This window comes from Schistocerca serialis, chromosome 3, assembly GCF_023864345.2.
Source record: "Schistocerca serialis cubense isolate TAMUIC-IGC-003099 chromosome 3, iqSchSeri2.2, whole genome shotgun sequence".
Lineage (NCBI taxonomy): Eukaryota > Metazoa > Arthropoda > Insecta > Orthoptera > Acrididae > Schistocerca > Schistocerca serialis.
The window spans coordinates 612,064,178-612,076,557 of NC_064640.1; the positions used below are offsets into that span (position 1 = coordinate 612,064,178).

A 12,380-nucleotide genomic window follows, 5' to 3' on the forward strand; every position below is an offset into this window, starting at 1 on the left:
AATCAGGGTGGATTAATGACCACAAATGGCATGGCTACTAATTGCAGCTCAGGTGAAGCACACTGCTTTACTTTGGCAGGAACTTTTGTCATGGTGATACAGTTTTTAATAATGGACTAAATCACTAAATCACATTTAGGAGTGTAATGTTAGTTTTCAGAGTCATGACACGTTATTAATTATAATAATTGAAGAATATGCTGGCAAGATGAAAAAGCAGATTGTGTACAACTGAGTGCCAGTAATGAAAATAATATAAATTTCTTTGTAAAGATGTAAAAAGCTTTTGTATCTCCTAAAAATATGAAAACATGTGAACATGGAATACTTTCTTCACTCTGTATTTGATAATGACAGCTATTATCCGACTGTGTAACACAATATATCTGTCATTTTTTGTCACTGTTCTTATCTTTTCACATCGTCCCTTTCGTTATATACCTTCACATTCTGCTCCTTCTTCTTTCTCATTTTAGTCAGTTTGTTCCCTTTTAGTATCTGAATAAAGGACTTTTGTTCTGAAAAAACAGACTTCTTAGGCCAATTACTGATAACTGATGTGTGGTGTCTATTGGTGGTGGGATTCCAACTACATTTAACTATCTTGAGACATGTTTCTACTTCTATTTCATGTGATGCAAATGATGCATTTTGTTGCTGGGAATAACACCATACTGATTACAACCACAGAATCACATATGTTAATAATCTCTAACTTGTACTGAAAATTTTGTTCACAACTTTTTCTCTTAGCAGTAAAACACTGATGTCTTTGACTATCCGTAATGATGTGACCAAGAATTTTTTAAAGAATTTATGCTTCATAAAGAAGTCTGTGCATTTTGCATGGTTCTTTATGGATAATAATGTATGGTTTATTGTGATATTGTATCATGGACATGTTTGAAAAATGTAGGATTGATTACTTACCTTAAATGCAATGTTCCAGTTTATATCACATTTATTTTTATGATCAGAGCTATTTTATTTTGAGCTGTATTTATTACTTTCATTTTGTTTTTTAGTGCTCGTCCTTTTTTTTTTTACTCCTCTCAGTACTATCCACATCAATTTTTTAATTACTACAGTAAATTTCCAGCTATTTATGAATTTTGTAGCACAATGTTGTTAACTGTTTGCTCATTTCTAATTGGCGAGCTACAATTTAAATACAGAATGACATAAGTGTATTGAGTTTTGTGAGTTCAGATTTCATAGGCAGCGTATATAATTACTAACATAAATAATATATCCATTATATTGTATCCAATAGCCACAAAATAATTATACTGCAAGCAGTGATAATTTCAAAACAAACAAAGATATAGTATTAGCAGTACCTGTATTGTAATATTTGTATTTTTACTATTTGAATTATCCTTTGCCATTACTGAGTAATGAACAAATTAAGATTTCACATGTAGCCTACCACAGTTTAGTACACAGATCCTAAATCATCAGTTAATTAAAACATTTATTTACATATCACTTAAATATTACTGCTTGTCTCCACACATGTAGGTATTTGGAAACATTGATCTGGACCCTGAAACTTCCATCACCCGGCATAACAACTTCCGCAGCTTTGTTCAGGGTCTAATGCTGCTTTTCAGGCAAGTTAATTCATATTTTCTATCAGTTTACTGTTTTGGAAATTTTACTGAAAGGAATGTTTCAGTGAAACTGTGGTGTTCAACAACCATTTATATATTAAATGTGAACTAAATCTACGGCCATTAATGTGAAAATATCATGCCTGAAAGCAGAGAAAAGGGGCATTAGTAAGCTCCTGAATCCATTCAGCAATCTTTTATTTGTTGCTACAGTAGATGCGCTTGGCTCGCATAACATTTGTATTGCTAAATTAGTTCCCCTTAAGAAATTTAAATTGTATGTTTTTTGTTGATAGTTGTTTTGCTTTATAAATCTTTGCTGTATCAGTCAGTATATAGTTCATCTGATTGTTTGTGCCTAAGATATTTTTTTTGCAATACTTATTGCTGTAAAGTGATCATAGCAATTCTTGTTATCTGTGTACCCAGTTTATTATGAATGTTATAAAGTAATTAGGAATACATGCTATAACATTTTCACCAGCATTTTGAAGCAGCTTTAAGTCAAACTATGGAAAACAAGATCTGAGTGCTCCTCTAATATGTAAGTCATCATCTTGTTGGTGGAAATTTTGACCATCACCGAGAAGACTAGAGACAACTGTTTGATTTAAAATGATTACAAAAACAAGTAATACAGTTATTGAGTTTTGTAGAAATAGTACAGACTTTGGCTTTCAGGCAGTAAAATTTAATTGAAACTTTGGAGTGGAGTAAATGTCCACAAAGAAATTTGGTGATATCACTGTAGTTGAGCATGCCCTGTTCTTTGCTTGGGATGAAACTTGAGTCATACTTAAGATACGGGAAGCAAACAACAGATTCTTTTAAAAAATAAGAAACAAGACCTTTTCTTCTCAAGAATCGCTTTTGAAAGCAACTTGAAATTGGGAAGGAAATGGGATTTTTTTTTTATATTTTTTTTTTATAGGACAAAGAGACTTTTCTTTTCAAGGAGCACTTTTATAATAATTTTATAACTTTAGATATAAAATAAACAAGCATATGTTTATGGTGTATACACTGTCTTTGAACGGAAGTTCCACATTGCCGGGTGAGTATAATCTGGTGAATCAGTCTGTGTCTGCATTTCGCCACTAAATATTGTTGCATGTCATTGTGCATGTCTGGTAGTTTCTGTTCAAATGTGTGCTCATCTAAAGTTGCAAGTGTTACTCCAATTTTTTTATACCTCCATTGCATTACTTTGTAATCATTTGACCAAAAAGTTATTTGGTGTAGACTTTCTGTGTATCATCAAGATTCCTTATTTGTGTCAGTTACATAAAAATATTTTCCCAACAACATTAATAGTTTTGTTTTATTCATAAGCAATATCACTTGTCTTCATTTCATGTGAGACTCACATATACACTCTGCCAATCATGTTTTTGTATTAACAGTTATTCTTTACACTGAATGTCTGCAACTATTAAGCATAGTAATGTTCTCAAAACATAATTTGGAATTTAGTTTATTTTTGTCAAATTGTTACATACTGTGAATATAGAAAACAACATTTGTCAAATTATCTCCAAGAGTATCTGTCATCTTAGTATTTATATCAGCAATTTTTCTCACTGTGCATTGTCAATAACTCTTCAGATATATGTTTTCCGTAATTGTTGTTATTTTCTTAACATAAAATTAGAACTTCATAAATATGCAAAGAAAAAACCTTGGTGTGTTTGCAGACAATACATTTCTGTTGCCATTTGCATTTGTTACAGCATGAGGTCATGCATTCATGAAATTTTGTTTTTTTATTTAGTTGAGAAATATGTGATGGATGTCACTATCTTGCTGGAATCACATGTCATCTAGATAAGAGTCATCAAATTGACTCAGTTCAAATGGCTCTGAGCACTATGGGACTTAACTTCTGAGGTCATCAGTCCCCTAGAACTTAGAACGACTTAAATCTAACTAACCTAAGGACATCACACACATCCATGCCCGAGGCAGGATTCAAACCTGCGAGCGTAGCGGTCACGTAGTTCCAGACTGTAGCGCCTAGAACTGCTCGACCACCCCAGCCGGTGACTCAGTAATAATAATAATCTTTATTTGTCTATTACAACTTAACAGTCTTGGACAACTTCATTTTTTGTATATTTACGTCAGTCATATCATGCCATAAATACACTGAACATTTACAACAAGGAGCACATTAGATACTGTTATGTAAACATTTACCATTACTAATAAACTGAAACAAAAATAGATCTGTCAACACTGAAGTTCAGAAATCTTGGCGTGAGCAATAAACATCTTTCAATTACAACTGTTCCAGTTTACCCTTAAAAAGATTTCCATTGAGTTGTTTTATACACATATCAGAAAAAGTTTTGCATCACCTTGGTTCCGAGAGTTCCAGAACCTGTACAGAAAATTGGAATAGAGATCAACATAAACATCATTTCCGCCCTTTTTATTGCTCATGAAAACCACACATTGCATGTTGTACCACCATACAGCGAGACCATCAGAGTTGGTGATCCAGATTGCTGTACACACTGGTACCTCTAATACTCAGTAGCATGTCCTCTTGCATTGATGCATGTCTGTATTCGTTGTCACATACTATCCACAAGTTGATCAAGGCACTGTTGGTCCAGATTGTCCCACTCCTCAATGGTGTTTCGGCATAGATCCTTCAGACTGGTTGGTGGGTCACATCGTCCATAAACAGCCCTTTTCAATCTATCTCAGGCATGTTTGATAGGGTTCATGTCTGGAGAAAATGCTGGCCATTCTAGTCGAGCATTGTCATTAGCCTGAAAGAAGTCATTCACAAGATGTGCACAATGGGGGTGCAAGTTGTCATCCATGAAGACGAATGCCTCACCAATATGCTGCCAATATGGTTGCACTATCTGTCGGAGGATGGCATTCACGTATCGTACAGCTATTATGGTGCTTTCCATGACCACCAACATTGTAAATCGGCCCCACATAATGCCACCCCAAAAATCAGGTATCCTCCACCTTGCTGCATTTGCTGGACAGTGTGTCTAAGGCATTCAGCCTGACTGGGTTGCCTCCAAACAGGTCTCCGACGATTGTTTGGTTGAAGACATATGCGGCACTCATTGGTGAAGAGAATGTGATGCCAATTCTGAGCAGTCCATTCAGCATGTTGTTGGGTCCATCTGTACCACCCTGCATGGTGTCGTGGTTGCAAAGATGGACCTCGCTATGGATGTCGGGAGTGCACATCATGCAGCCTATTAAGCACAATTTGTGTCATAACACAACATCCTGTGGCTGCACAAAATGAATTATTCAACATGGCGGCATTGCTGTCAGGGTTCCTCTGAGCCATAAGCCATAGGTAATGGTCATCCACTACAGCAGTAGCCCTTGGGTGGCCTGAGCGAAGCATGTCATCAAAAGTTCCTGTCTCTCTGTATCTCTTCCATGTCCAAGCAACATCGCTTTGGTTCACTCCAAAATGCCTGGACACTTCCCCTTTTGAGAGCCCTTCCTGGCACAAAGTAGCAACACAGACATGATTGAACTGCGGTATTGACCAGCTAGACATGGTTGACCCACAGACAATAGGAGCTGTGTTCCTCCTTCTTGGTGGAATGACTGAAACTGATCGGCTGTTGGACCCCCTCTGTCTATTAGGCGCTGCTCATGCATGGTTGTTTGTATCTTTGAGCGAGTTTAGTGACATCTCTGAACAGTCAAAGGGACTGTGTCTGTGATACAATATCCACAGTCAATGTCTATCTTCAGGAGTTCTCGGAACCAGGGTGATGCAAAACTTTTTTTGATTTATGTATTTTTTTGGCAACCTTGATATAGATTTTTCTTCCAGCTGCTAGTGGACTTCAGTTTTCAATTCTTTGATTAGACCATATCCTATGATACTCACCTCTTGTTGTACTGTGTAATTACAAATGTCTCTATTTATAACCCTTAGTTCTTCATTCTCTTTCATAAACATAGTTGTCTTAAGGACATACAACGAGTATGCAGTCAGTAAATTATACTTGATGAAGTAACTCCTACAGGACTGGTGTTTGCTTGTATTAGCAATTGTTCTAACTGCCATCTTCTGTAGCCCAAATGTCCTCACTGTGTAGACATTTCAATCCCATATTTATTTATATATTATGAATTCCATGAATCCATATTGTGATGAATCGCAAGAAGTGGATTAATCTCTAGCATTCTTGTTTAAGGTCAGGAGGAGTTATTATTTTATGAGACATTTTTGTGCAGTAAGTAAATGTTGCAGCTAATCATTTTACAGATGTAGTTGATATGTTCTTTCCATGTAACATGTTCATCAGCCATCAGTTGTGGACAGTGATTCAGTATTTATGTTCTCTTGTGATTGGCTATAATTTAACAATAAGTCCACCACAACAGCCTTGTCCTTATTCTGTGTAAGTTTATCCATAACAAGGTATTCTCTGATGAGGTCAGAGTTGTGTTTCTTGGTTTGCACTGCTATCTGTTCAGTATAGCCCCAGCTAGTAAATAATGTATTGTCAGGGTAATTCTCTAGCCTTTAGTTTTGTGGCTATGTCATTAATATATACAAAAAAAGTCCCAAGAATACTTCCCTGGAGGACTCTTGCATGTTGGTGCTACTGTTAAGATCTTGCCTTCATTCTTATAACATGTCAAGTAAAACAACCTCTCTTCTATCTTGCAGTTAAGAATTTAAGAAATTTACTTCCAATCCTCCTATATGAAAGTTTGTAATTTTGATAAAAATGCTATATAATTCACAGAATCAAAGGTGTTAAACAAATCTAGAAAAAGACTTGGTTTTCCTTAATCTAGTTTGTTTAGCAGTTCATGAAAGAAAATTACCACTGGTGTTATTATTTATCACACTTTTTGGGATCAATTTTGTGAGTTGTTTATTGAGGTTTATTCATAGAAAAAAGATTCCATTTGGTCTATGATTACTCTTTCAAGTAACTTTGCTAAGTGTTGAAGTCAATGAAATTGACCTGTAATTGTTTCTACCTCTGGTTGATTCATTTGTATACACTCATTATGTGTCTCAAATTTTCAAAAAGTCAGGAAGTGTTAGTAGTTTTATTAATTCATTTCTGCATTCTTTAAGTAATATAGATCATATATCATTGTAACCACTAGATTTTTAATTTTAATATTGAGATTGTTTGTGTTACATCTCATTTTGTAACACTCCTTGGGAAAAATGAATTACTCATTGTAATGGACTTCATTTGTAGTGTTGATTCATCAGTTTCTTCTCTGCATGATTTACTAAACATTCTATGAATGCCTCATATACTGTCTTTTGCTCACTCACCAACGTTTCATTTTCTCCTGGTGCTATATTACTGCAATCAGAATACTCTCTACATTCACATTCTTTGTTTACAACATTCCAGGCTGTTTTACTAACATTACTGGATTCTCTTATCTTTTCAGCATAATAATGTGTTTTTAGAGATTTTTTGGGATTCCTTGTATATTTATGTGCTGCTTTCGTACTTTGTTAAGATGTCCTGCAATTTGGTGTCCCTGAACAGCACATATAAGTTTTTCATATTTTCCTTTAATTTGTGGATGTATGAAGTAATTTTAAGAATGTTCCTATAACGCAGTAAATATTATAAATAATAAATATTCAAATAATAAATTACAATCATATTCTTTTTAACAGGACATGACCAAATGTCACTTTTTCCAAAATTCTGCAAATTAAAATTACAATAACATTTAGGTTTGCTAGGTGTACATAACAGCCATCAAAATTACATTTTTTATTCAAACAGTCAAAAAATTACTTCCCTTGCACTTTACATTAGAATGAACAAGTATGCAAGAGTCCTCACATAATTTTCTTTTCTACAATTATATTGTTTTTAATTGAAGATGTTGGAGACAAGTTTTATCTACATAAACATATGAAGCATGACCAAATAAAGTTGTCACTGATAATTTTTGGACATGTACTCATGCACTTCTAATGTAACTAAAAGTAGCATTTGACACAGAGTATTCATTTTACTACTCATTTTTGACATTTCTTACATGATGCACTGTTTAGTTTCAACACTTTTGTGAGTGTTGTGTCCCAACACTGCTCATCAGACACCATCCAGAACCTATAAGGGTAAGAGGACTCGGTGAGCAGGCAGAATGGAAGATGATTGTCTAAGAACAGTGTAGACTAGGATACGTGCATCAGTGAAGCTAAAGTGAGAAGCAGAAGGAGGAAGGGGAAGGAGCCGAATTTGGAATGTGAATAGGACTGAGATAAATGAAGATATGAACTGGTGTTGAATGAGATAAGTACATCTGTCTGACTAAAGGATGCATTGGTGGGTCAGTTTCAAATTGTGCAATTCAGAGTATTTCTTAGAAAGAAGGGATGTCCGGTATTTGAGATGTCCTGACATTATTTTCAACCAAATCAAAAACTTGAAAGTGAGTGTCACAGGGCTTTTTATGGACTGCTTGTCAGTCTTTGTGATAAGAATTGCTTCTGCAGATGTCCATGACAAAAATTTATCCTGTTGTTTCTCAAAAATTGTAATAGACTGATTTGCATTCCACAGCACTCCACAAACAGGAAATAAAATGCATTGTTTCCAGGTGATTCCATGTCTTTGCAGATTCTGGTACATAAATGTATGGTAAATACCACTGAATAAGAAGCTTTGGCTGCTACTGTTTTATCTCCTATTATTCCTTGAAGCATGAAACCACTGGGAGGAAGGAAAGCAAGAACAATGTTTTGCAGTGAAACATCTTTCAGATAATCAGCACAGTTATCTACAAGAAGCACAATCATGCAGCTTTCTTTGATCATTTTGTGATCAAATGTTTGCAGACATGTGGCAAATTTTACTTTTATCATTCAGCCTCATTGCTGTTTTATGTAGGTGAATGGTAGTTTATACATGATTCTGAAGCAATGGAAATTTACTGGTTTACTGATGTTCAGTTTCTCTGTCAGTCAGCACTGGCACAGTTGAGTGCTGATAGTATGTTGCATTATACCAACTTTCATTTTGTCAGATATGAGTCTGAAAAGCATCCCAAATTTTTCTGCATGAAATATGTCACACTTTTCATACTGTGCTGTCAGTATTGTTAAGACATCATTTTCCCTGGCAGCAACATCATCTTCAAACACGGAATCAGCCTCAGGACTGAGTTTTCAATAAACAATTAGAACATGCTCCTTAAACCTTCAAACCAGCCCATAAATGCAGTGAAATGTTGTATTTGCAATTTCTAGAGCATTAAATTCAATTACTGGTCCACTTAGACAGACTGATGAAGTCCTAACTTGGAGTATCCATTGAATTAAAATATGTTTTAGCTCATCATACCTTTCAGCTCTCACTTTCTTGCCCTTCTTTACCCCTGCACAAGTAATTTGTTGAAGCATTTTTCCTTTCCTAACAATGTCTCACAAAGCAAAGATGGCATTCCAGGATACTGCACAAATCTTTTATGTGAAGATGTTTTGGTCTTGATGTACTTCCATATTGTAGAATGGAAGGAGAGTTGACTGATACAGAATCAATATTCACAACATAAATTAAGAATAAGGACTCGAAATGAAATACTGGAATGGAGCAGCATTGGAAAAGGGTTACAGGCATGTCTGAGAGAACAGAGACTGTTGACAATCCACGGCTGTACGAAATACTTCGAAATTAATTCACGGACTGTGAATTTCTTGATATCAGCTGTATTAGGTATAGAACTACCACCTAATAGTGAAAATTTGTGTGGGACTGAGACTCAAATTCAGATTTCTGCTTATCGCAAATAGTCATCTTAACCAATCTGGCTATCCATGCATACTCCCTGGAACGACTGAAAATTCAGTGTGTCACTCAGTCTACATCCTTATATTGTAGTCCACTAAATTCATCACCCAATGCTCACATTATTTGGATTGCCACAATAGGGAGAATGGGACAAAGATGAATCCAGACGAATGTGCAGTCCATTCGAATACAACTGATTTCAAGGAATTCGCAGTTAGTTATTTAATTTCGAAGTATTTCATACAGCTGTAGACTGTCATCAGAGTCTGTTCTTCCAGGCACACATGTAATTGGAAGAGGAGATTAGTGGTTAACGTCCTTTCGACAATGAGGTCATTGGAAACGGAGCACAAGCTCGGATTAGGGAAAGATTGGGAAGGAAACTGGCCATGCCCTTTCAATGGAACCATCCCGGCACTTGCCTGAAACAATTTAGAAAAATCACAGAAAACCTAAATTAGGGTGTCTGGAGATGGGTTTGAACCGTCATCCTCCCGAATGTGAGTCCAGTGCTCTAACCACTGCGCCACCCTGCTCGGTCACATGTAAGTGCTCCAAATCTATATGACCACATGATATACGTCATTGTCTCATTCTCCTTGTTGCAGGAACCAAGTAATGTTATGAACATTAGGTGACAAATTTAGGGGACTATGTTATTAGGATGTAGACAGTGTGGCATATGGAAGCTGTGGTCAGTCCAGGGAACATGCATGGTTAGCCAAATTGGTTACAGTGACTACTCACAATTATTGAGAAATCCAGGTTGCCCATATGTCACTGTTGGGTAGTAGATCTATACCTAATACAACCAATATCAAGGAATTTGCAGTCAGTGAATTAATTCTGAAGTATTGCAGGAGGCATTAGACAAGTTTGTCTCCTCTCCACTTTTTTGTTCAACTTATACCTGGAAGAGATTACTTTCAAAGGCTTCAATGGAAATGGGGAGTATGTATTGGTGGGAAGAAAACAGAGTGTATAAGATTTGCTGGTGGCATGATGTTAGTGGCAGAAAGTGAACAAACTGTAAATAAAATGCTAAAAGATCTAAATTATACTTGGTGGAATGTGAGATGAGAAACAGTACAACAGAAACTAAGGTTGGTAACTGGCACAGGAAGGAGACTGTCAAATATTAGGAGAGGAAAAGTTATTATTAGCCAAGTAAGATCATTTAAATACCTTGGAATAATTATCACTGAAGGCTTGAGATGGCATCACGAGGTGAAAACTCACATTGCTATAGTGAAAGAGGTGTTCAGTAGAAAGAGGAAATTATTATGTGGCTCACTAGATAAAGGCCTGAGGAAAAGGCATGGTAAGGGTTTTATCTTGAGTGTGGCTCTCTATTGGGCAGAAACGTGGAGATGAGAGCATGAAAGAGTCTAGAAGAATTTGAGATGAGGATATGGAGGAGAATTGAGAGGATAAGCAGGATGGAAAGACTGAGTAATGAAAGAGTGTTGGAAATGGATGGTGAGGGAGAAGTCTGCAGCTGGTTATAAAAGAAAAGAGACCTTGACAGGACATTTATTGAAATGGAAGTGCTCACTAACAGACACCCTGAAGGAACTAGCTTGTGGAAGGAGGTTGAAAGGAAGGAGGAAATACAAGATGACTGACAACATAAAGGGCAGCAGAAATTATGTATACCTGAAGAGGATGACAGAAGAACATAGAAAGTCACTATGTAAAAACATGCCTTTGGATGGAACACTGATGATGATGATGTATGATTTGCAGTTTCTTGACCACTGAAAGTGCTCACTTTTTATACTAAACAGCCATTGTGTGAAATTCGAAACACTTTACTCTAACAGAAGTGAAAACTGTGCTCGTTCGCAAAACTTAAAGATGATGTGTCACTGTCAACTAACATAGCTTGATGATACTTGAACTATACATAGAAAGATTTGCTGTGGTATAGCATGGTATAGCATAGTATACTATAATATAGTATAGAAGGTAACTGAAGAAAATATGCAATAAGATGAGGAGGAATGACACTTTTATTCAAAGACAATAACTGCACTGAAGTCACTGTGATTTATTATGGTCCCGTGCAGATTACAAAAGATGAGACATGGTTCTTAATATGATGTGTGATCACCACAGACAGAAATTCAAGTTGTGCAACATGCTTCCATGCTGCCCACAAGGTTGGGAAGGACTTGTTGTGGCTAGGCATTCCTTTTCTCCACCAGCACAGTTGATAACTTCTGCATGTGGACATGTTGGCAATACATCTCTCCAATGGATCCCACACATGATCAATGGGGTTTAAGTCAGGGGAATGAGCAGGCCAGCCCATTCACTGAATCTCCTCTCATTCCAAGAGCTCTTCCACCTGTGCTGTTTGATGTGGTCACACACTGTCATCCATAAAAATGAAGTCAAGGCTGAATGCGCCCCTGAAAAGACACACATGGAGAAGAAATACAGTGTCACAATAACATTGGCCAGTGAGCGTACCTTGGAGGTCAGTACGCCCATGTACCATTATAACTCTCCAGACCATAACACCTGGACCAACAAAGTGATTGTATAAGTACCAAGTTATTTGAAGAGGTCTATGCACTGTGTTCTGTAACATATTTCTGTATTCTGTAAATACTGTTTTTGTAAGCTGAATATTACCAAAAACTGTTTCCATAAAACATTAATACATGTAAATTGCAAAATCAAATAGTTCCTTCAGTTTTGAACCACCTATACCAGAAACTATGTGCACTGCAAATGTAGCTGTAGTGATGTACTTAATTAATCCTGGGTTGTGGATTATCTAATTAAAGTTGTCATTTTCTGCAGTTAAAAATGCTTAAATCATCTACTTCTTGTACATCTTGTTTGAACTGACCATTTTTGTAATTTGATGAGTTCTGTGGGAAGTACTGAACTGTACTTACTGGGCCTTGTCTAAGTGCAATAAAAATCTGTTTGCTTAGAAGTTTTCAAATGTTTCAACAGCTGCCTTTTGTGC

At 36.2% G+C, this 12,380-nt stretch overlaps 1 protein-coding gene across 1 annotated transcript in view; it reads left to right on the forward strand.

Annotated features, from left to right (window-relative positions):
• The first annotated feature begins 893 nt into the window (after nucleotides 1-893).
• Nucleotides 894-12,380, forward strand: part of LOC126471042 (voltage-dependent calcium channel type A subunit alpha-1-like) — a 74,400-nt gene continuing 62,913 nt past the window's right edge. The window contains exons 1-4 of the mRNA XM_050099109.1: nucleotides 894-912; nucleotides 1,026-1,087; nucleotides 1,274-1,342; nucleotides 1,522-1,613. Of these exons, the coding sequence (XP_049955066.1) occupies nucleotides 894-912; nucleotides 1,026-1,087; nucleotides 1,274-1,342; nucleotides 1,522-1,613 (242 nt within the window). The remainder of the gene's footprint in view (nucleotides 913-1,025; nucleotides 1,088-1,273; nucleotides 1,343-1,521; nucleotides 1,614-12,380) is intronic.